At 36.9% G+C, this 24,993-nt stretch overlaps 1 protein-coding gene across 3 annotated transcripts in view; it reads right to left on the bottom strand.

Moving 5' to 3' along the window:
• Positions 1-24,325, bottom strand: part of plppr1 (phospholipid phosphatase related 1) — a 43,344-nt gene extending 19,019 nt beyond the window's left edge. Inside the window, exons 1-4 of one of the 3 annotated variants that reach the window (XM_025004758.2) lie at positions 23,890-24,314; positions 22,710-22,765; positions 9,347-9,456; positions 130-318 (exon numbers count right to left, since the gene is read on the bottom strand). In XM_025004758.2, the coding sequence (XP_024860526.1) occupies positions 130-318; positions 9,347-9,406 (249 nt within the window). In that variant the 5' untranslated portion in view covers positions 9,407-9,456; positions 22,710-22,765; positions 23,890-24,314. Of the gene's footprint in view, positions 1-129; positions 319-9,346; positions 9,457-22,709; positions 22,766-23,889 lie in introns of all 3 variants that reach the window. The other 2 variants (XM_025004759.2, XM_017410663.3) reach the window with 2 other exon arrangements.
• Positions 24,326-24,993: the final 668 nt, after the last annotated feature.

Here is a 24,993-nt window from a genome sequence, read left to right as displayed (position 1 = left end):
CTAGCAAAAATGAGTACAAAACAAACTTTGCTAAAACAAAACAAAAACTGTTTTTTGCCCACTATTCTGTAGAACAGTTACGTATGAAACTAGTCTGCAGTCTTTGGACAAAAATGGGTTTTTACTCACTATAACTGTGGGAGCAGCTGCCACCACGCAGTACAGGATGAGGGGAGGGACGAAGCTGGACTCCTCCGTGCCGGGGTACGGCTTCATCAGCTCAGCGTCATTACAGAAGAAGCCCTGCACGTGCACGCCGAACAGGTCCGTGCACTCCATGTAGTAGGCCAACAGGACCGTGCCGGACATGATGACGAGCTGGAAGAAAAACATGCCGAGGCCAGATGAAGGAAAAAGAGTTGATTAAAGTAAGGAAGAAAAAAAAGAGTTGTTAGCTTTGCATGCACTAAGCTGAGGACTTTCCTGATTTTTATTTTTATTTTTTTTAATGTTCATAGTATTGAATTGTTCTGTAGCCGATTCATGCTCCTCTCTTAGTGATAATGAGTCAGATTTTTATACAAAGACATAAATCTTCTAAAATTCCATTTCTTTTTCCTAGTCTCTCTCTCTTTCTCTCTCCATTTCTTCATTTCATGCTAACTCTAGTTATGAACATACTCCCACCCCCCACCACTACTGGCAACATCACCACTTACCACCTCCCTTCCTCCCTCACCCCCTCATCCTTTTATCCTAAAAAACGTCATCTTTTGTTTATGGCCTCCTTTTGCTTGCTTCTCCTAGACTCGGCTGCAGGCATTTTCCATTTATATAAATATATATCGTTTATATATAGCATCTTCAGCCGTTGATAATAGACCAACGGTAGAAAAAAAAAGATGCACCACACTGTGCAGCGATGCCTTCAGCAAAATCAACTGTATTTGTGTCATTCATTTATCTGCTCATACGTTAGCAGTTCCACCAATCGAAGAAGCCTGCTGGGTTTACGTCAAATAGAAAAGATGAGAAGATTTCGTACTTTCAAGCCAAAAAAGGAAAACCCCTATTTAGGAATCAAAATGTAGAGGGCACACAGTGTCTTAGCCAGCCTATTGCATGTTGGTACAGGTGATATTATTTGTAGTAATGCAGTGCAATTGCTGCAATATAAAAGTGATACAATATTCTAACTAGTGCAAATATAAGACTAATATTTTGTATGTGTCTTTTATCTTTACTTTAGGCAGACAGACACTTTGTTATGCTTGTGCAACAGTAAAAATAGAAATGACGGCAACGATATTAATGGTTCATGGGAGTCCTAAAACATGGCTGAGCGAGTTGTTTGTAGCATTTGTGTTCAACACCAGGTGTCACTGTGTCCCTGCAGAAGAACAACATTAAGCTCTCCTGCAGTCAATTCTTCAAGCTGTAAGGATGGAAGGACATAATTAATTATTGATGCAATTGGCATTTCTGAAGTAAAAAAAAAACAAAACAATAATAATAATAAAAACAGTCAGCTTCTTTTTCCTTCCTTTTTACATTTAAACAAAGGGATTTTGTTTCACTCGGCCTTACACTTGATATTATATTGATCATAAATTACATTAAAACTGTTCTGATATAATGTACACTCCCGTGTTTTTTTTTTTTTTTTTTTTTTTAATTCCTCTGCTCGGTGTAACCATCGGAGTGTCATTTGGGATTGTTTGGGTTTTATGGGTTGAGGGTTCAGGTTTGTTACGATGCATCACGAGCATTCTTATTAAAAATCAGTCAGGACCTCAGATTTTGCTTTGCGTGTTTTAACTACTTCCTAAGCAGTGTTTCCGTTCATGATCTATGACAATAAAAAACATGTCAGGGTAAGATCTACATTGCAGCACCAGGAATTATACTCACTGGCAGAATACCTTTTTGGAATAATATAGAGAGCAGCAGATCTGTAAACCATATGAATCATGTACTTTTTCCAATAAAATCAAATTGCATAGCATATTTCTTTAGTTGGGCTTAAAAACAGAGACAGATTCTGCAGATACTATTTTACTGAAAAACAATGTTGTGTGTTTAATCTGCAGGATGTCACTGCATCAAAAAGTCCAACTTGTTTGAGTTCCGATAGCAAAAAAACAAAAGTAAAACTACTGTGTCAACAAGTAGCAGCAAATTGAACATTAAAAGACCTGTGAAAGGTGGCCCCGTGATGATGTTTAGGGATATGCTTATAGTCTCATGAATCTTTAATGGGTACTTTATCTGGTTCTCCTTGACATACTTATTTTGCTTTATCCTGTTACTGTCAGAACACCATGCTGTGTAGAACATTTGTACACAGTTAAAATGCAAAGGAAACAATGAACCATAATATCTAGCTGTACACCATGTCACAATAAATGTCAAAACTAACTGCAAAAGTACAGATTAAAGAAAAAAAACTGTTGCTCTTCCATCCTAAATCTGCTTGACCACATACACAGTTCATGTTAGAGACAGACTGATAATTTTAAGATGTACTGGGCTCTTAAAAACAAAATGCATCACTTCATATGTTATTCATAGGCTAGCTCATAAGAATATGTAAATTCCTCAGCTTGCAGAAATGCCACATAATACCAAAAATAATTTGGGAGCTGTACCAAGGAAAGCATGTGATGAACTTGGTTTCACTCATGGTAACATACGTTATATTATACACACATTGAGATAACTGCAATTCCTGTAACAACAACTACAATATTTATATACTAACCTAACTTAAGAACAGTCCAAGTGTTGGAAAAAAATTGAAAGGATCAAGGTGCTATTCTTGGAAAATTCTGGAGCATTTCTTTCAAAATCATCCCAATTACAACTCCTCCTCTTGTTCTCTGTAAACTCCAGTACTGTACACTTTATTCAGAACAATCCACCTTGTTCTACTTCTCCACAAAGCTGTAAACAACCAGTTAGCCATTTGACATGACGAGCGCCATCAGGCTGTTTTACCGTGCCACAATGGGACACAAGAGAAAATCACTGCTTTTTCAGCTTGATCTGACTCTCTGCTCTCTTGTCTGTGACAGAAGTTGTTTAGTCATGAGTCAGACCTATAATTGCCTTTTGATAAGGATGTTGAAATGTGCCAGCTTGATTGAAAAGAAATTTTTTGTACAGACTAATCCCCGGAGACTGTGCCACCTTTTCTGTGACTCTTATGATTGGGCTGTTCAGTGACAGTTCTACACCTGGACAAATGTCCTTTTCTCAGCGTAAAGCATAACTTGTAGTTCTATTAAATTCACTCCTCAGCCCCCGTCATGCTGCATTAGCTGTGTGAAGGGCAGAGCGACAAGACTGGCTGTCAGAAATTGGTTATACAGAGTTACTGCAGCGTGCCATTATTACTCTGCATCGTGGGATACAAGTCACCTCTTCTGCATCAAACTCTGGCTGGGTATTACTTGTTTAGTTACACCCAGACTGGTGATAAACGCTGAATGTAAGGTGAAACCAGCATGGAACGTCTCTAGAATTATTTTAATGAGCCTTGCTAATGGTTCTATAATGACTAGGAGAACGAAACGCAGTTCTTCCACAAGAATGTTCCTTATGTTTGGTATTTTGGCATCAGTGTTTGAGAACGCTCAAAATCTTCAGCAGGCAGTTCAACTTGGTTGAGAACAGGTAATTGACTGAAAACAAAAAAAGCAACCAACCAAAAGACATAACTACTGAGTAATGAGAAACTGCTTTTTATTAATCTAAATGTTCTGTTCCAGTTGACAGTTGAGCTAATTGAGTCTTTGAAGTAGAGTTTAAACTCCTTCACTGATATGTATACATGTTCCTCTTATTTTTATAATACAAAATCAGCATTCAAGGATCCAGACTGCAGTGTCTTTTTCATGAAGTAAGATTGGTTTGGGTGTATGTGATCATTGCCATCTGGCTCTTTTTTCTTTTAAACAAAATAATAAACACCTAAACCAGATTTAATCTGCTAATGTAGAGTTGGAGCATGAACAAAAGAAACCTCCCTGAAATGTTGGTACTATAAAGAATGCCATTGCCCTTTGTGGTTAACACACTCTTTGGGTGTTAGTTATTCTGTATGTGCTGCAGAATATACTACGTAGGCTGCTTGGTTTAAATAACGTAGCATACCTGTAAATGTCTTCCTTCTTTGTACTTTTTCAACTCTGTTTTTTTTGGTATGCCACCTGCCTGAAATTTATAGAAGATTTCTGTTTCTTTAAGCACCAATTATGCTTCAGTTACTGAATATCCAGAAACGTCTACTTCCTTTAAGACTTAAAGAGCTGCAGGATTTTTTTTTTTTATATATATAAATCAAATATCTTCAGGGACATGAAAAACAATATACATTGCCCCCCAAAAGAATCTTATTTTAGCATCTCTAAGGTCTCTGTTTTTGTTTCACAGACCTACATCTTTACTGATCTGCTTCATTATAGGTTTACAGTTAACATCTTACTGATAATTTATATGATAAACATAAAATATACACTTTATTCAGTTTTTTTTTTTGGCAGATATTGTCAGCTGAGCTGTCACTTGTCTCCTTCCTCAGATCTTGAAAACAACTCAGAAGACGTGACAAAAATGTAAGACTTTGTCTTGCATTTTCAACTCATTGTCATGCTGTGTTATTCGACTAGAGAGCAAGACTGACAAAAATAGACATTTAGGCCCGACCTGTCAAGCTACAGACCAGGATGTTTCACCTTTCATTTCAAACTTGTCTTGAGCAACATAAAATACAGCTATCCTTTTTGGTTTTTATTTTCATTTTATTTATTTATTTCAAAAAGATATTGGCAAATATAACTGTTTTAAGTTAAGTTCTGCACCTAATAAAAGACACATTCATATATTGTAGCTTAGATAGAAGATTTATAAAATCTTATTTGTAAAAACTGAATTAGCATTTTAAGAACAACGTATGCTTGTGATGTAGAGGCAATAACATTTTCATTTTAAGAATGACTCCGTTCAGCTATGACATAAAATCTTTGCCGGGAGTCATTGCTGAGTGCATTTGGGTTTCCTGCCTAAACTTTATAATTAGATGTTTTAATTAGAATGTGTGTAGTTCAAAAACTAAACTCAACATGTAATTGTCCAATTAAAAGCCAACTGCTCTGGAGAAATTTTTAATGCTTTAGTTTGGTTATATAATCTAAAAGGATACATTTTTGTAAGGCTTTTTTTACCTGTTCAAAAAGACCACATACTGGGCAAGATCATAACATTTAGACTTCCTCCACACATGATACTCAAAAGGTGGTTCATTCCTTAACTTTATTTTATTTTTAGCAGCTTAATAATGAAATGCTTTTTTATGGGAGCACGTGTGTGTTGTGAGGTATATTTTTTACTCTTGTGCAGAAAAACCTGAAAGGTCTAGTTAGTCCTTTTTAGAATTAATGAGTGCCTGTAGCTCTGTGTCTTACATAAGCTCATCCAGAGAATATCCGTTTTGTCAGTCTCCAAAGATCTGCATTTATTCGTTTCACATAAGGGATGTTTCACTTTTTTAGTGCTCATCTTGCTTTCTTTTTCCTCCCGCATCTCATCCGTGCTTCATATCCCTCGTGTGCCAGCTTCCTGTTGCACTCTATCCTTGTTTTTCCCTTCTAATCTTATTTTCATACCTTCTCTTCTCAAGCCACAAATAACTAGTGGCAAATCAAAAAAAAGAAAAAGGGTAATCTTGATATAAAGTAACAAATGAAACAAAAGCAACACGTTTCACGTTGCAATAAAAAAAAAATAACAATGAATAAACATTTTTTTTTTCTGTCACACTGCCTCTGGCACTGAACAACATATCCAAGCTTCTCCAATCGGAGTGTTTTATTTTGGTCATGTGATAGCAGTGTCCTTCTGCATGGCTCTGTTTGTGACAAGCATGGTGAGTAAGAGAGGGGGGAATGGAAGAAACCTAAGCAATAAAACAATGATAAAGAGGAGGGCAAACACAAAAAGAGAAGACAACCTTTTGAAGCAACATAAGAAATTTGAAGAAGGGACATTGATAAAAAAAAATCTAGGCTTAGCTGTGAAGGGAGGAGCAGAAGAGATGAAGCTGGGCGGATTTGACAAAGACATGAAGCAAGAAAAACAGGAACAGGCAGAATAAGAAGGGGAGATGGCTCGGACGCTGTTTGTGAAGAAACGGGAGAGTAAATGAAAGCAGAATGGTGAGGTTTATGCAACTCAAGGGGCTTTTAATGACTCTCTCAAGAGAGCTTTATCTTTCCACTGCTGATATGTGACAAAATATAGATGATGCACTTAATGCTTTGAAATCATTCATTGAGAACAAAATAATAGGTTTACGTGCTAATAATAAAATTTAAAAAGCAGTAATAAAAGGTCATTTATGATAACTCAAAGGAAATAAAAACCCACAGTTGTTATTACATTAAAAAAAACTGAGGTTTTAGAATTGCAGACAAATACTGTACAATAATACAGAACGAAAATGTCCTAACGTGCAAACAACCACATTAGACTGTTATATTTTAATAAAGCAACTGTATAATGCTTAGAAAAATAAAAGTACAGGAGCTTTTCAGTGATATCTCATCAATAAAGCAGAATGTGACCTGAAAGAGCAGAACTGATGAACTCACTGATCTCCATACAGTCACTAAATACAACTGAATAACACTGAGAAATTTAACAAAAAAAGACTACATAGTAGTAGAGTCCTCCATCCCTAGCAGAAAATTCCAATTTTACATAAATGTATACAAGCTAAGCCTCATACATATCCCAAAAGTTTTTTGTTGACAACTTATGTAAGCCATTTTTTCTGAATTTTTGTATCAAATATTGTTTGTAATCAAACCATGTTTGTCCTGGCCTTTTGGAGCACAACACATTTTAATAGACCGATTATTATGGTCTGTCTTTTAACCCAAAATGAATCCAATAAATGATGATGATGGGGTTTTGTTTTGTTTTGTTTTGTTTGTGACAAGCAGATACTGCAACTAGAGTGTGTTTGAAACACAGCATTCCCTGATATCTATGTTAAAATTAAAGTTGGCACAATCTGTCAATTTGCCGAAAACGTTTTTAATATTTCATATGTTTGACGTAACACTTTTTTCCTCATAAAAGAAACGCTCTAATCTTTTGCATTCTGCAGCTTAACTGCTCTTAAGATATTCTCTCTGCAATAAAAGTTCTATAAAGCTTTAGCTGCTTCCTGGTGGCCATTTTTTTGAGCTGACTTTGGTCATTTTGGACAAACATTTGAATAATGTTGATACACCAGCAGATACCTGACCAGTGAGCATTTACTGTCAATAAAATTATGGTTTAAATAAAAAAGTCAAATATCACAGAATCGCCATTTGAATAAAAGTCAAACGTATGCCCTGTAACTTGACAGTCAAAAAAGGTGATATCACTAATGTAAAACTTTCTGAGGCACAAGACATAGACAATCAATAGGTCGTACATAATCATTCCTATGATATTCAGAAACTGCAACTGTGGCAGCTCTCACAATAAAAGTATCTAAGAGTTAAACAAATATTTCTTACAAAACTTGACCATGAATATCTGTCTGTTCATATTAGCACAACAACTCAACACTCAAAATACAAAATGAGAAAAGTTCACAAATTTTGAATATAGAAAGCCAAGCTTTCAGATCCGCAGTCAGCCCACAACTCAAACTGCTCTCTAAAGAAGTCATTAATTCAATTTTATCAAGTCTAAAATTAGGTCTTAGGGAGACTATTAGCCTCTAATGACTGGATGAGCATCCCAAGCATTAAGTTGGCAGTGTTAACTACCAAAATATTTATCAATCACCAATATTACAATTGATTTTTTGAACTCAATTTCAATTAACATAACGCACAGACAAATTTAGCAGAGCCAATTTTTAACAATTAAATCCACATTATCGCAAAATAAAGACATGCTACCTAACAGAATGACACTGAAAAAGCTAAATAACTGTAAAAAATTATAAGTCAAATTTTGAAAAAAAAAAAAAAACTGTCACTTGATGATTGTGTGGAGAATGCATTAGTATTTCCTTAAATGCAGTTTATGTAATTTTTCTCACATGCTCTATTTTGTCTCAAGCTGCAGAACACATTTGAACTGATGTGTGATCTCACACTCATACTTCAGTTCTGTCAGAGTTTTTTTTTTTAGTTGACAATTTTAAATTGAATCTTTTCTAAATGGAAGTTGACAAAAAGAACCCAAAAATCCAGAACTGGAGAAAGACTTTTTTATAAACAATCTCAGTTTACATTATTATAATCTGCCTGATGTGAAACTGGGGGTATGTGGAGCTATCTTTTTTAATGTGGGTCAGAAAAGTTAGGGATGCAAAGCTCAGTATCAGCCATGAAGAAAACACGAGTTCAAACTCATATGAGATGACCGTGAAGGTTATCTCCTCACCCAAGTGTGTGTGGGTGTGCACGCACGTGTGTGTGTGAAAGAAAAAGTAGAACACTAAGGGAAACAGAGGAACAGAACGCAAAGCGTCCTGAGACGTCTCTCTGATTAAGAACTTTCAGCTGACACAGTAATTAAATATGGAGAAGCTTCAGAGCTCTTACACGTTCACACACGCACACACACACACACACACACACACACACACACTCAAACTCAGCTCTCCATTCATTCCAACCCTTTATGCTCTGGTTAGCTTTGTATAATTTACCAAAAGAGGTCATTTGCTGATCATCACCAGTAAACGTGTTGCTTTCTATATGACTGTGGAGACCCTTCAACAACACAGTTTATTACCAGTACTTTGTTTATAAATTAGCATCATACCTAAAAACAAAACACCAAACTAGGATGTAAATTAATTTATGTTAAAGACCAAAGTGGGACAAGTTTCCAATCTGGGCATGTTTATGTCCAAGACCAGACCATTTTAATGTGAGAGAAACAGATTAAATTTTAAAACGTGCATATTTTACTCCCCTGACAACTTTCAAATAGAAATGTAGGCCTCATTTTAGAAGATTCTCCCAGCAAAACTTGAGTTGAACTAATGATCAACATCCTTTAAAGTTTTTTTGGTCAGTTAAAATGTATCGAATTTGCAATGCAGCATGCTGAACCTAATACGCGGTCAAACAAACAAGTAAATAAATAAATAAATGAAAAATAGAAAACCCTAACAGTACCAGTAGTTGTATTTTGAATCTAAATTGTAAATTTCTGAAGAGACAGACATAGAAATCATTGATAGACTGTGTGCATATATATATATATATATATATATATATAAAACATGAGTCCAACTTTTAAGAGACCCACCAGGAATTTTCCGAAAGCCAATGGCAGTTCATTCTGGCATGAATTTCCCTATTTCACACAAGCACACACAGCCTCTCACCTCCACAAAGATGAAACACGGGATGATAGAGTAGCTGCGCAAGGTGTTGTTGGTCGCCATCTTGTCTCCTGTCAGGAGAGGTGTGTTCTCAGGATTCACAGCAGCTCACTCTGCAATGACATAAAAACATCAGCTCTCATTATCTGAATATAACAGTCACCCATGTTGGATATACTTTTTTCTTTCCAATACCTCTAGGAAGTTTGGAATAGATGAGAAACAATCTTGGTTTTGACAAAGCAACCACAACTAAAATATCTGCTGTTACTATTAATTATTTAGTTTCAAAGAGTTGATAACACTTAATTGAACTTTAAAATGTTTATCTCAAACAAAAATATACAACCATCTGCAATAGGTGGGATATATATTTTTTTTGTTTGTTTGTTTCTGAAAAGTCAGTCATTTTCCAAAATAATTTCTAAAGTCACACTTTGCACAGAACCTGTTTATCAAATAAAGTGCATTGGAAAAACCATTCGAGACTTCCAGACGCTCAGTGTAGTGGAACTCAGAAAGGAGCCTGGAGTCATTTGGCTGAACAGGAGGAAAGATTAAGAATTGAGTGAAATCATGCAGGAGCATAATGCAGTTTTAACACCCCAGGGTTTTTCCTCTTACAAATAGCTATAACATGTAGCATCAGTCAGTCATGGTGTTGATAATTGGCTCAATTCCTAATTTTAATCAACATTTTTTTTCCTGAGTTAATTAAAACCTAATTTTTACCAAAACAAACTCAATAATAAACATGTCCTGATGAGATAAATATCAAATTTATAAATGAGAGAATAAAACAGAATTTACATGCAAAAACAGCATCCTTCAGTTTAACTAAAAATTATTTTAATATATCAATTTTTTGTTGGTAGATTTATTAATTTCAAAGCTTTCACTCCTGTCACTTTGTTTTACTATGTTTTAAAAAAATAATAAATTAATAAAAAATGTAATAAATGAATAAAAAATTCCCAAGAGAACCAAAGAAGCTCAATAGTGAAAAACATACAGTGAAGGAAACGGTAACTTTTGAAAAAAAAAAAATAAAGAAAACATATGTGTTGTTTAATTTCCAGCGAGGAACAGAGGCTGAAATAGCTTCTCCTCACTTCCATGTAACATTGTTTTACATTCCTGGTAGCAAACCGATTTAATGGCTGTAGAAGGTTACAGTTGGAAGGTTTCAAATGTGTTTAAGGGATGCTATAAATGTCAGAATATGCAGTTGTGATTTTTGATTTATGGGTATTAATCAAAGCTCTGACCCCCTGCAGGTATTAAATTATCATGAATGTGTTAGGTGGTTATAACAGCCTTTCATTCCCCATTAGGGAATAAAATTCATAATTTGAGCGTCTGTCTTCTTACTGTGCAGACCTGAATAATGAACGCCATAAAAGTAGAATAAAGTGCCTCATCAACCTCATCTGGACCCTTTTGCCACTAAATAAAATAAAAAAAACTTTCTAAAACCTACAACAGAACTAAGCAACCACAAGATTCCCAACAGCGATCAACCTGTAGAGGGCGCTTTGTCTTTGCCCCTCTGTTTTGATACAAACAATAAGTATTTCACAGCAGATGCTACTTGTATGAAATACAGGGAAACTGTAACACAACCTGTTAGCATTTTCAGCCAAAGACACCCAGAAATAACGATAGCTTCGGTCTGAAAGCTACAAAATTCACACACAAGAACCTACCGTGTCATGATTATCAAATCAACTTTATTTATAAAGCATATTTAAAACAACCAGAGTTGACCAAAGTACTGTACAATGAATCCCTAAAATCACAGCCACATAACATTTTAACATATTATATATATATATATATATATATATATATATATATATATTTTAAATATACTAAGTGAGATAAATAACAAATTACTTACTTAGATTTTCATCCAGATTTTTGGAAGCTTTAATGCCAATTAGCCTATTTTAGATCAGAGCATCACCATCATATGCAACCTGTTAACTAAGACATTTAATATGAATACATTTAAACTGGTACCATAACAGGCTTTTACATACATTTAGGTCCAGGTGTGTTTGAATGATAAAGACATTTTGTTACTTAGTCTGATTAGCAATTCATATTTAAGTTACAGTAATATAGCAAGTAATGTGATTACTGAATGCCTAGGAACTTAAAATTAATACTATTCATAATAAAACTGCAAGGGTATGAATGTTTTTTTTTGTCTGGGATTTCTATAGAATTATAAATATCACATTCAGCTTTATAAGGCTGTTAGGAGCCCCTGTCGAACAATCATTGCTTTAAGTCATGAACTCCGATTTAACTAAATGGTAGAGTTTATCCTTTGTGTTGCTTTCTTAGGTCTTTACTGCTGCAGTTCTTATTTGTTGTTTGCTGTTTGCTGTTTATCTTCAGAACCTCCTGTTTTTGGAGTATAATTGGGATCATTCTCACACTGTACTGTGAAGCTGTCCAATTATCTAGCATTCTGCTGAATCTGGGTATCAGTTCATTTTCATGAAGGCCCCAGAATTCTTAAAGCAGCTTTCAAACAGTCACATCACCAAATGTTAGTCCAGGTAACAGTCAAACTACTTTGTCTCTTGAAAAAAGGTTTCTGTGTTTGTTACAAAAGCCAAGCTACAAATCAGTGAAGTCATAACTTCTATGTTTTTGTGTCAAGAAGATGGTTTATTTGTGGTAGAAGAATTAGCCACACTTTTATCAGTCATTTAAACAAACGTAAACCAGAATAAAATGTTACTTCAGCTAACTGAAAACCTTGTGCAAAGTTTCCAAACACATATTCCAGTTTGATACCAAACACTTCAATCTCCTTCAGTCGTCAGACTCAGTCAGCACGTGATGATGGCAGGTCTAATGAGTCCCTAAGCGCCTGTCCAAAATCATTTAACACTCCATCCAAGCTACTCAAGTTGACATCAGATACCAACAACCTGATTGTCAGTTAGTTTCCACAGCTCTCATCATAGTTTGCTAAGTTTCAGCAGAGCAAGTCTTTGTTAATGGAAGTGGAAAAAACTTCTAGTTAAAAAATAACACAAATGTCTTTATGCGAGACAATAATACAGATCCTACTCATATATTCCCCCAAAATGACTTATTTCAATTTATCTTTGTTTTTCCTTGTAGAAAGATCAGTGTTAACCTTAACTCAGTGTCACTAAGGAACTGGAAGAAATTCACTCTCTTCTTCAAGGACATTTTAGCTGAGCCGATAGCTGTCAGGTGAAGTTGAACCACTGTTTTTTTTTTATTTTATGGATAGACTCGCTGCGCTCTAAAACTGAAAGCAACCACCTGAAAAGATTTGTTCGCCTGAAAGAACTTCCATCCCAAAAAAAAAGACATCTATAAAAATACTCCTAGAAATACATGCAATCCATTTCAACTATGAATCAAAGTATCCTTAGCCTCCTCCCACTCTGGCTTTTCATACTCTACTAGTCAGGAGAGATAAATCAACTTTACTCTGCTATATATGATACTTCAATACAAAATTCCTCATTTCAGCTGCTCATAACAAACTACGGTATATCAAGCCAGGTCTAAGGCACCTAATGCAGCTGCACCCTTGTAAATTTCTTCAGTGTCTGTGGCAAATTTGTTTTAACTTTCAGTTTCTCTGAGATCCACTGATTATCCACCCATACATCCAGCCCCAAGTAAAATCACAGGGTACATTTTCTCTGATAAAATGGTGCATGAAACATTTTTGACCTTACTTGACATAAAAGCACTTCAAGCACTGCAGCACCATACTTTACAAGTTGATAGCTTCAGAAAACTAAAATGGTGTGGTTCAAATAAATGTATCAAAAAGTGGTAGAAAGTGGTTTAGGCTTGAGGTCAGTTAGTTTGTGATGTAAAAAAAGTAAGACCATCACTTACAGTGACTCAGACACAACTGATCTTTTAGATGCTTAGGAAAGGCATTTGCAAAACAAGCTCCTGAGGGTTTTTTGTTTGTTTGTTTGTTTGTTTTTTTTTGAGAACGTTTGTCACATTCATGCAGGGAAAAAAGTTAGTGAGTTGCTGTAATGTTATTTTGAACCACAAGACATCTGAGGAAATAATATATTAATGTAGCCAATAACCAACAGCATCTGTCTAATCCAAAGTTTAGCAGGAAACCCTTTGATGCTAGCAATCAGGTGGCTGTTACTTTGACATCTACCACCCCCTTTGATCACAGTTGCAGACCAGACTCACCTACCCTTGGAAATAAAACTTCCCAGCTCCACATTGTAAAAATCTCAAGGACTACAGCAGTAATTCCATGGCTTCTATATGGCCTCAACATCTCAAAGTGTGCAGCAGCTCAAGCATCAAGTGAGATCTTAACCCACCCAAAGGACCAAAATACTTTCTGAGATACAGTTCTTTCTGTAAAAATAGAGACCTAAGAGGCAACAATACTCACTCTAGGACGGTGTGGTCACTTTCTATTTAAAAAAAAAAACAATTTCAGGAGACGAGAAATAAACCAATTCATAACTTATTTGATGAAGAAGATGCGAGTGAGCTGCAAATACATATTAGAAATACATTCACTTGACACACAGTAACAATCAAAAGTCTGGAAACACCTACAGTTATTTGGAGTTGTCTTATGTTCCAATAAATATGTTTGAAATTGACTGAACAAAACCTCAGCTTCATACAAGGGGGTGGAGTCAAAGGAAAACATCAGACACAGATCAATGCTATTAGGAGACACTGCAGAAATAAAATGCTTGGAAACCACGGAAATTATTAAATCTAGACTCATCAAAAGCACGAAAGATCCTTTGGAAGCTATAGCAACAAGTATGTAACTTAGATTTTCACAGAAACCAATAACATTAAAGAGTTGAGCTGGGATTGTGTCCCACTATATGCATTTTGTAAACTTATAAAGTCAAAAAAAAAGTGATTAAAGCCTATTGTGGTCTTGGCTCCAAATGGAAACAACTCGAAAGGCATATGCAATAGACAAGTTTTTGAGAAACTGTAGAAACTACAGTGGACAATGGTTAACAAACTTCATTGGCTTTGGATTAAGAAGCACCAGTGAAGTCTGTGTAGGACCTGTGAGCTACAAAAGGTCCAAAACAGTGAGGAAATTAGAGTCAAGTTATCTCAAATTTACTAGGTGTAAGTAAGAGTTTGAAATGCTGTTTGTCTCATTTGTCTGTGGCCCTATGATAAACCTGTGACCTGTCCAGGGTGTACCCAGCCTCTCATACAATGACTGCTGAAGTAGGAACCAGTCAGCTCCCTGCAACCCTGAACAGAAAAGTGGGTAAAGAAAATGAATGGATCGATGGTTTAGCCAGTTTGTTCATTTATGTCAGATATGACAGTTGTTCTAATCTCTTTTGAATGTCTGTCAAAGAGCTTAGTAGTTTCTGAGATGGTACTGCTAATAGAAAGCTTAAGAATCACTGCTCCAGACTGTTTGAGAAAAACTTAAAGGAACCTTGCAACCTATTATTTTCCTTTGTGCTGTTCTATGGGCAACAGTGAAAAGAAAAGGTTGACGAGGAAAGAGCCAGTGTGACTTAATGATTTCATTGTGGGCTCTGTGACAGATGATTGAAATCTGAAAATTTAAGGGAACTTCGCTCAATGTCAAAGAGTTTACACCACACTCATTTATTTCTCACTCACCAGAACAGCCTCACAGCTCTGAACAATTGAACCGAGTCACTGTAAGGTTTTAACAAGATTCATCTTTTTCTGGTGCCTCAGGTCACAACATTTTTAAAACATGTCCCAAAAAACTAATATAAACAGGGAGATTTTTTAATTTCCAAAAGACAGTTAATTACAGTTAAAAGAAAGGCGATCAGATCATCTTCCCAGAGGGGAGCTCATCACAGCAGAAGCCCAGAGGACATGTCAGCATTCATCAGTATCTCCTCCACACAGCCACTCAGCTGTGATGACTTTGTCTAGATGTGATTGCACTCCACCTCGAGACAGCAGGAGATAGCAGTAAAATATAAAGCCCACAAACATCATATCTGAATGACCATCTCTTGATCTCCTTGTTGAGTTGTTCTGCCAGACTCTGGTGACTGACTGAATGGGAATTACCTGTCACAATGACAGAGTTCATGATAGAACTAGGTGTCAGAAGCTGGGATTGTAAAAATGAATGATTTCCTCCTATATTCACATGCTGCTGTGTGACCCTGATGTGACCTTTTCTCCTGCAATTGAGCCACAGCAATTAACATGATATTTTAATATTACTATACAAAGCAATTTCAAACCAAGGTCAAAAGTAATTGCTGAGACAATAATAAAGAAAGTCTTTACAAAGATAGCATCCCTAAAATTAAAACTCTGACCTCAGGATTTGAGTTGCATTTTTAAAGGCCTAAATAGACGTGTAATCAGCCTCAATGACAACGTTTTTACGCAAACCACATTCTGATGTGATCTGGGCCACTTCTATACACATATATTTAGGAGACTGAACGCAATCCATTCTTAAACCCCGAGGAGACCCTGACCCTAGCCATGAGCCAAAAGGCCCTAACCCCTTAAACCCTGAGGAGACCCTGACCCTAGCCCTGAGCCAAAAGGCCCTAACTCCTTAAACCCTGAGGAGACCCTGACCCTAGCCCTGAGCCAAAAGGTCCTACTGTAGAACATCCTGCACCGCTGACATGACCCCCACATAAACAGCAGAGTTATTACCTGAATGTTAAATGGTGTTCAGCTGCCGGGTAATTAAAGAAAATTAATCAGCTATCCTTGGGAGTATTCTGATGGTTCAGCCTTTTTTGCTTGTTTTGTTTTCGTCGGCTAAATGTTCAACCCCTACATCATTAGTGGACCCTGTACTGGCGGCATGTTTTTTTGAAGCATATTTCTTTAAAAAAAAAAGGCCTAGGGACTAAGGGGTTAAAAAACTGTTTTGTCTGTATTTTATTACTTTTATTAATAAAGTGGATTACCAGTACACAGTGTGGTGAGTTTCTTTTTAGTTTCATGTTTTTTCTGATTGTTTCAGAGCTGATTGGTCACTGTAAGCTATAATGTGCTGTGTCAGTCACAGAACAACAATAGCATTATGCTGAATTATATTCACCTAATTAAACAGCTCTGATGTTACATTCAAGTGAAGCTGTGTAAAACAGCTGACAGCTGTCAGCACACTGTTTCACTGCAGTGGATTTTTACCGCAGGTTAAAACTGTCAGTCTTTGATCTAACACTGAGCTCTGTAAAGTCACAAATCACTAATAATATTTCTCCCATATTGCATCTGCTACATAACTGAGCTCATCAAGAGATAGCCATGAAAACATGGCTGAATAGTATTAATGTCAAAGTAATTATATAAATCATATGTCTGATTGTATTGTAATTTTTACAGAAACATCTGCAGACCTGCGGATGTCCTATTTGTTGCTCACTGACAGCTCACAATGTGACACGGCTGAATGTGTATCTGCATACAGAACAGGAAATTGATACCTGACTGCAAAAACGTTTAACTGCCAGGTGTGAACATGCGCAATCAAAACTTTCCACATGGAATCAAATCACCTGAGACGTGTATATTGTGCCAGGTCTGAACAGGGCCATTGTGTCGCCAAATGTTTTGGAAAATAAAGGAAAAAGTCCAAGTCCAAAGCCTCTTACCTACTTGAAGGCAAGTCACCTCTGTGGGTGGTTCTTTAATATCGCCAATGACTTCAACCACCTGTACTTGTTACCACATCTGATGTTGTTGTCCTTTAAATATCTTTAGTGCGTTGTCATTAAAAAGCTTATGATTAGATCATCAAAGATCTATAATGTTGTCAGGTTTTAACAGAAGAGACTATTACCAAACCTGTAATGATAAATTCAATAAAATGTTGCCACCTAATAACACACCTTAAACTTGTTTGCAAAGAAATCCTCATTTACACACCAAGCCGTTAACATTTAAAGTTAATCTTTTTTTTTTTTCTCTACCTTCTTCTGTTTGCCAAGCCTGAAGACAAATTGCTCTTCAGCTGCTTAAAACTCAGTTCAGGATGAAGCAGCACAAGTTTACAGTAATACCCTCCTAATACACCCTGCTGAAGTTTTTCTATTTTTATTAGAATCAAATAGAAGTTGGCACAATATGCTGTGAAGGTTTTGTCAGTGGCATCAATTTTAGGAGTGCAGAAAAAATATAAGGTCTATATTTATGGAAACAAATCAAGATGACTACTTTATTTTTTTTATTTATTACATCTATGGGGTAAATTTCAGGTTTCTGATGGCAACAGCAATGAGCCGTTTCTTCATTTTGCTGCAATTATAATCATCTTTTTTATTGTGCTTCTTAAAATCTTGGCTCATCATCATTGAGCACAGCAACAACTTTTTCATCAATGTTGCTAAGATGATAAAACAAAGCTATATTAAGTGAAAAGAATTAAATCAGTACTGATCTGGACTGTGACAGTTGGCTGAATGCTTTACAGTTAACAGGATTTGACCATTTTATAAGAAAGCATTTTTAAAACATCCCAATTCAATATAAAATTCTCCAGTTTATGTCAAGTGATATGTATGCACAGCACAGCTGCTTCATATTTTTGCTTTACAACTAAACGTCTTCTGTGTAGATCTTAATTTGCCTTCCTCCTTGTCTGCTGACTCCACAACAGGGACAGAAACAGAGAAGTCCCACAGCCAAGACTGTTGCCAACAGAGCATCTTTGTTACTATAAATAGTTTTCCATCCTCCCTTGTAGTGTTCTTAAAAGTGTTCCCTGGAAAAAAAAAGGACTGTAAAGTCATTTATACTGCTTTGTTCACAAAGCCAACTCCTGAGAAAACCAAAGTCATATCATCCAGGGATGGAACGGTCAGAGCCATCCATTTTACGGTCTTTTAAAGAACCACCACTGTCAGCTTTCTCTCTCTAATATGCACAAAAAGCAGGGGCATACACATAACTGGGTGTTAACATAAAAGGCTATTCTCATTGCTCCAATCCAAACCCCCCTGGAGCTAAGCATCAGACCAAACATCGACACAGAGCAGGTAGGCTGGATGTGACAGGAGAAGGAGAAACAAAAAGACACAAAAGACATAAAACAACAAGCACACAAGGGATAGTAAAAATATAAAGAGAAGTGGAAAACTTGCTTGACTAGGTGTTTCAATTGAGGATGAAGGATGTTTGCTGCGTCTTTGCGGGTATTTCAGTTTGGGGCTTGTTTTTGCCCATGTCTGTGTACTTGTTTGTGGAGCTGTCCTTTAGCAAAATGTCTCATGAACCACAGGAGAAATTTTAATGAAACCTGGAGAATGTAATCATAGGATGGACTTCTACAACTCCTTAACCTTTGGAGTCAAGATGGCCACCACAACTGACTGGCCTTAGCAAACACAAAAATATATATATCTCTGCCACTTTTACAGATATTGAGCTACAATTTAGTGTGGTAGTAGCTGAAAGTCATCCTCGAATTATAATCCAAGCACTAAGAGTTTATGTAAGATTTAAAACTTTAGAGTATAAGGCAGCAGGAAGTATGCATTCTTTTATGGAATACTATTTTTAATTCAATTTCAACTTAAAATACAAGACATGGAATTCAAAGAAACAACTGTTGTATATCACAAAAATGCTGTAAATAAAATCTCAATTGATGCAATAAAATACAAAACAAATGCAAAATAGCATATATTACCACTATCTCACTATTTGTTTGGTTGCTATATGCAAACAATAAATGTTTCCTAAATATGTTTTAGTCTTCAAATAAGTACTAATTGTCTTTCATACTAATTTTGCTTTATTTGCAACATCATTTTTATTACATTTTTTTATATCCACAAGCTCATTTAGTAGTGTAACAGCAACCAAAGCAGTCAGAAAAAAGCACCAGTTTGAAATGGCTAGAAAAATCATTTGCTTTCAAAACAATACTGAACCAATGGAAAACAACTGAAAAGATAAGAAATAACAATGCAAAACGGTGCTAAATGTCAAAAAAACAAAAGAACAACAATAAGACTCAACTTGAAAAATTGACAAAAACTGAAGAGACACACGTTGTCTACAACAAAGGAATGTCATTCTTCAGAATAAAAGGGGTGGAAGGTCTCGTGTTTACTCCCTGGAGGACACAGTCTATAATCTGTCAATGGTCATGTCTCAGCCTCATTTTTCAGTCAAATTTATTTATGTCCTACTTGAAAATGATAAATAAATTAGGCTAATCTGTCAACTTAAAAAATATTTCAGCTCTTTTTTTGTATTTTTTTGGAATACCATCTGGATTGACTGGTATTTTATTTAGATTTTGTAGTACCATGTTTCTTTTCTACCTTACATGTGCAAAACAGAGCAGTTTACATTTAGGGAGTCAACTGATGCAGTTGGAGTGGTAGTTGTTGCTTTACATTCAAACAAATGTCATCAGTAAATAATGTCTCAAGTCTTATTGCATATGTATGAATGTATGCTTCTAATTAGGGAAAATGCATCCCAGTCCCAAGAGTGCTTCATGTGTTTTCTCTCCATGTTTTAAATGCTCAGTGATACAATGCAAGTTTTTCCTTTCTCATACTGCCTTGTAACATCTCCAGATTTTGGTCTATAATTAGATCAAATGGTCTCTTGATCTCTGAGTGTTCAGCTATTTCAGAACCATCACAACAGCATCCACCATCCTCCTGACTCGACTGAAAATAAAGAAAATCTCTCTGCCGAGACCTCTCCATATTCTAACAGTATTCTTGTCAGCTTTACCTGCTGCTCAGCCTCAGACAAACCCAGTAGTATGCCAATGAAATTTACATGCATAAGGTGAACAACAGTTCACATCATGTGCTAAGTGGCACCTGCACAATGACAACGCGCAGAATCAGAGGAACCACACAAAAACACACCTTCATATGTCGTCAGTTTTTCACAAGGGCTGCATGATATCTGAAAAGTATGTGGTACAGATTTTATTTTTTAATATTGCAATAATGGTATTAGTTGGGATAAACCTACACTTTACTAATTTCTATCTTTCTGTCCTATTGTTAGATTGGTCAAATTGGCAATACGCATGGCAGTAGGATGATAATAGCCTATGTTAAAGTCCATTCCAGGCAGTCCTTTGTAAGACTGAGCACATTGACATCGCAAAAAATTTTGATAGTTTTTAAATTTTTGATATAATGTATCTCTAACATCACAAATAATGCTCTGACTCCCTTCCCAGCTTCTGGATTTTTTTTTTAACAAACAACTTAGAGCATCCCAGCAGCTGTTTTTGTCTACGCAGTTTGTTTGAAAAGACTAAAATGTGAAAACTGTGGCCACAGATTAGAATATGGGCATCTCTGTCCACGCTGATTCAATGAATTGGTGAAAAGGAAGGAATATAAAGATCCCCAGCTAGCAGGATTAGCAGCAACACATGTCTCTGTACCTGAAGCCTCTGTTTAATTAGAGTTTTTCAGCTGAAAGAATTCAGGGTGAGTAAAGTTTAATTCACCAAAAGTCTTTATTTCAACCTTGTGGACAAGTGAAACATGAAAAAGGTAATGGTCCTAAATTAGAGGAGTTGTTGTGATTAGTGCTTGTTAAGACTGCTTTCTCCGCTTTTAAGCAGTTTGCTGCTGTGCTGACACTCGTTATGCTATGTTAATTAGCCCTGCATGAGTAAAGGACAAACTAAGCGCACATGGGGAACAAAACAGGACGAGGGGGTTGAATACTCAAAGAAAAATGGAATAATCATTAATATATTTGAAGAGAGCTTTTGCTTAAAAGGCCCATACCTAGCCAACAGTTACAATTTTCTTATGTAAAATTGTAACTATCAATTATCATAAATTAAAACGTATACTAAAATCAAAACTGCTTATTTCTAATATTTAATAAATAATTTTACAATGAATGAGAAGGTGCATCTAAATATTTGACTATAATTGCACACAATACAAAATATGATAAATTAACATCCATGAAGAGTCGCAGGCATTAACATTCTACCATTCCCCCTATGACACTTATCACCTGTATGTATCAGCGTTCACAGATAAAGGCTGGGTCACTGCATCTCCAGAGGCAGGCATTATCTCATCCACTAGGGCCAATCATTCCCAAGAGGCATCACAGTGACAGATCTATTACCAAATCAAGACACCCTCAACGCACTAATAACACTGCTCCCCACTGATAGTTGTAATCAAATTCCTGCTAGCAGTGGTCTGTGGAAAAGGTGAGTTTGTGCAGCCTGTGTATGTACTATGTATGTATGTGTCTATGTGTGTGTGTGTGTGTGTGTGCGTAAGTGCATGTAATCAATAAACAGTCCTATTGAATTGGAGTAACAGAGCTATCACACACAGGTTCAAAGGTCACTCTTTCCTGCAGCTTCACTGCAATGTGTTTATCTGGGTTTTTTTTTTTTAAAACAATGTAAGGCATCACTGGTGTACCCCCATAATTATGTTTTGTGTAACACTATACAATGATGTTTTACCCTTGTTTTAAGTGCACAATTACACAGCCAGATGAGGGAATCAAGGAATGTAAGTAGGAGGAAACAATGGTGTATTTGATTTCAATAGGCAGTAACTTATAGGATGAGGATGCAGCTAACATTTCACTTGTGTGTTCTGATTTATCACCAAGCAAAACATGCCACAAGAACTGAATTTCATTTTTACAAACCTCAACATGTGCCTCTATGCAGCCCCCTTTATGTTCTTTAGATTAGTCATGATAAGAAGAGCATATTTCTGCTATAAAAGCTTGCCTGCTTGCAGAGCTGTTTAAAATCTGGACAGAGATAAAGAGCTTTGCATAACATTACTATAAACCAAACCAGGCAAAGATTTCAAAAACTCCAAATTGCCCTGTGTTTGTCTGTGTCTCTTTCCTGTCCTGGCCAGTCATCCTGAGGCTGGTTCTGTTGGAGGTTTCTTCCTGTTAAAAGGGTGTTGTTCCTTTCCATGGTTGCCTCTGTGCTATTCAGGATGGGGAATTTTGACAAAGTGAAGATTAGACACAATCTCCTGGCTTCCTAAGACAGATATCTTTTACTAAATGGTGTTTTATAATGTACTGTATTGTGAATGTATTGTATTATAATAAGAATAACTGAATTGACTGTAATTGCATTTAATCTGGATCTGAACTGGATTTATGATGTGGACTTTTCTTCCACATAGTGCCCTGAAATGACATTATGAGAAATGAGAATAGTGAATCCAGTGATTTAAGGCAGGTACAGGTGCTTAATATAAAGCAATAAAAACATAGAGACATACAATCTCAAGTGCACACCGGTGCACTTTGTGGCCAGATTCCAAAAGGTGTCTCTTATCCACCAGATCCTGCTGACAGCCAGGGAACTGCTCACCTGATGTCCAGCCACCTGCCATCTGTCTGCTGAATAATAACAATTGCCTTGCTGGCCTGCGGGGATAACAATACACATACCTGTAAATATAAACACTTGCAGCAAAATGCACATTTCCTCAAGTTCCACCAGCAAAAACCGCTAGTAGAAATACTGTATGCACCTATATCTGCTCTGGGTGGGTGATGATTTATCATCTTCAGTGCTCAGTCAAGGGAGGCAAAGAGGGGTTCAATACAAATCCCAGTTAAGAGCAGCAAATAAAAAAGCAAAAATGGTTTCATCTGTGACAGTTTTAAGCACACAAAGCATACAATCCCCATGTAGATGACTCAACAGAAGCAGATGGTGTCTGTACTGCTTGCACTATATGAAAATATGGAGGAATATGCAAGCATTTTGATCATATATGATACCAGTTCAGGATTTATCTTTTTTTTAAAGTGCTAAAAAATGACAGAACATCTGACAGGTTTTCAGTTTGATTAATCTGTACATTATCTCCAGCTTTTTCCCCTCAAGCTAAAACCAGTAAATCCACAGCACTGCAGTGGGAATAAAAGGACAAAAAGAAAAAGAAAAGAGGAAACCACGATGGGCTAACACATGCAATACTGAATTCGTTTCGAGATTACCCCACGATGACCGTAAGGGCGTCTCAGGAGCTCGAGAACCCCATTTCCCAGCGATGTGAGAGGCTTGAACTGCGCCCTGCACGACTACATGAGAGCTGCTGGAGGAGACATGGCCAGCCTCTGGTGTTGGGGGGCGGGGAGACGGGCCACATTTTTTTTTTCTTCTCCTTGCTGGACTGAAAGCACATTTTGCTCAGCAACCGAGGCGACACGTTAACAAATCCCAGCCATGTTGTTGTTAATTAGAGGCCGAGCGGGGCTGAGGCAAGATGATGCCTTCAGGGACTATTTCTAGACGAGCGCAAATAGGAAGGTGGTCATTGACTGTTGCTGGTAAGGAGACAGGTGTTTGTCAAATACCGATATTCCTCCACCTCCCATGCCTGCAACAATCCAAACATTTCGGCGCATCCTCGTGAGATCGGTCAAGAAACGCGTTCGAATCCCCTAAATGTCACTTCATTAAACCGGATCGGATCCGACTCCAGGTCCCAACTTGCCTCAGCAACAGACAATAGAGTCCTCTCAGCGTCGGAAACACTTACCGCGGAGGGATGAAGCGGTGTTCCGCGGAAAAGAAGGTGACTCCATTCAAGACAAAAAAAAATAAAATAAAAATCAAATCAAAAGAACAAGGAGAAAAGAAAAAAAAGGACTTGAAGAAGCCGAGCAGCCTCCCCCCCTCCGGCTCACTACTACTTCAACTACTTCATGGGCTGAGAGGAGCTTCCACTGTCGGTTTGTGATGAGGATCACGCAGCGTGTGAGGAGCGCAGGAGGAGGGATGCTGTCCGGCAGGGAGGGGCGGGGACAAGCGGCTCCACTGGAGCGTGCCGAATTGCGTGAAGGGACCTTGTTGTGTTGCAAACAAGCGGGCTGTCTGGCCCCATGCGTATTCCCTGGCAACCTGCCCTCACAGACCCCCCGATTCTCGCAGAAACATTTTGGAATTCTGGATCTAAGAAAGAGGGAATGTCCCTTTAACAGTCCTGTTTACTATGCATGGAGCGTCACTGATTCACAGGTGGATGGTTGGCCGAGGAGTGGCTGCTGCTGCTGCTGATTGGATTTTAAAGAACCATGCGTGCATGGTGTCTGAAAAAAATCGTACCAAACTCACTCAGTGACATTACTTTTGCATTGTGCTCAGTTTAGATAATATGAAGAGACGTGACCAAAAAAAAAAAAGCAAGATTTACACAAATTAAGAGCAAAGTGTATTTAAACAGGTTAGATGGTTTTTCTCTTTTTACATCCATATAACAATGCTTTACAACTGTGTGCCTGATTTTAAAAGCAGAGTCCCAGTTTTTCAGAACATTTCTAACAATTTGCACATTCTCACACTCAATCAGCAGTCATTTTTAAAAAACGAGATTTTGCATGAAGCTTTTATCACTTTAGAACAGGAAGCAAATCCGAGTAGTGATGCTGTCCTGTAGTTCATCTGCTCACATGCTGTCCATCTATATGTGAAGCTCCTCCAGAAGCTGCTGATGTAAAGACCAACTCCTGGCTATTTTGAGTTCAGCCTTTCCAGACGTCAGCATCAAGCAGCAGCCTGAGAAGAAGACTGGAGATAAACTGCATGCAGAGCAGTCAGGGTTTTGCAGGATTTTCACGGTTTTTTTAGAGGAAAAATGAAACAC

Source organism: Kryptolebias marmoratus, linkage group LG14, assembly GCF_001649575.2.
Source record: "Kryptolebias marmoratus isolate JLee-2015 linkage group LG14, ASM164957v2, whole genome shotgun sequence".
Classification (NCBI taxonomy): domain Eukaryota; kingdom Metazoa; phylum Chordata; class Actinopteri; order Cyprinodontiformes; family Rivulidae; genus Kryptolebias; species Kryptolebias marmoratus.
Note: the sequence above shows the minus strand (reverse complement) of the source record. Positions and strands in the feature narration are given on the sequence as shown.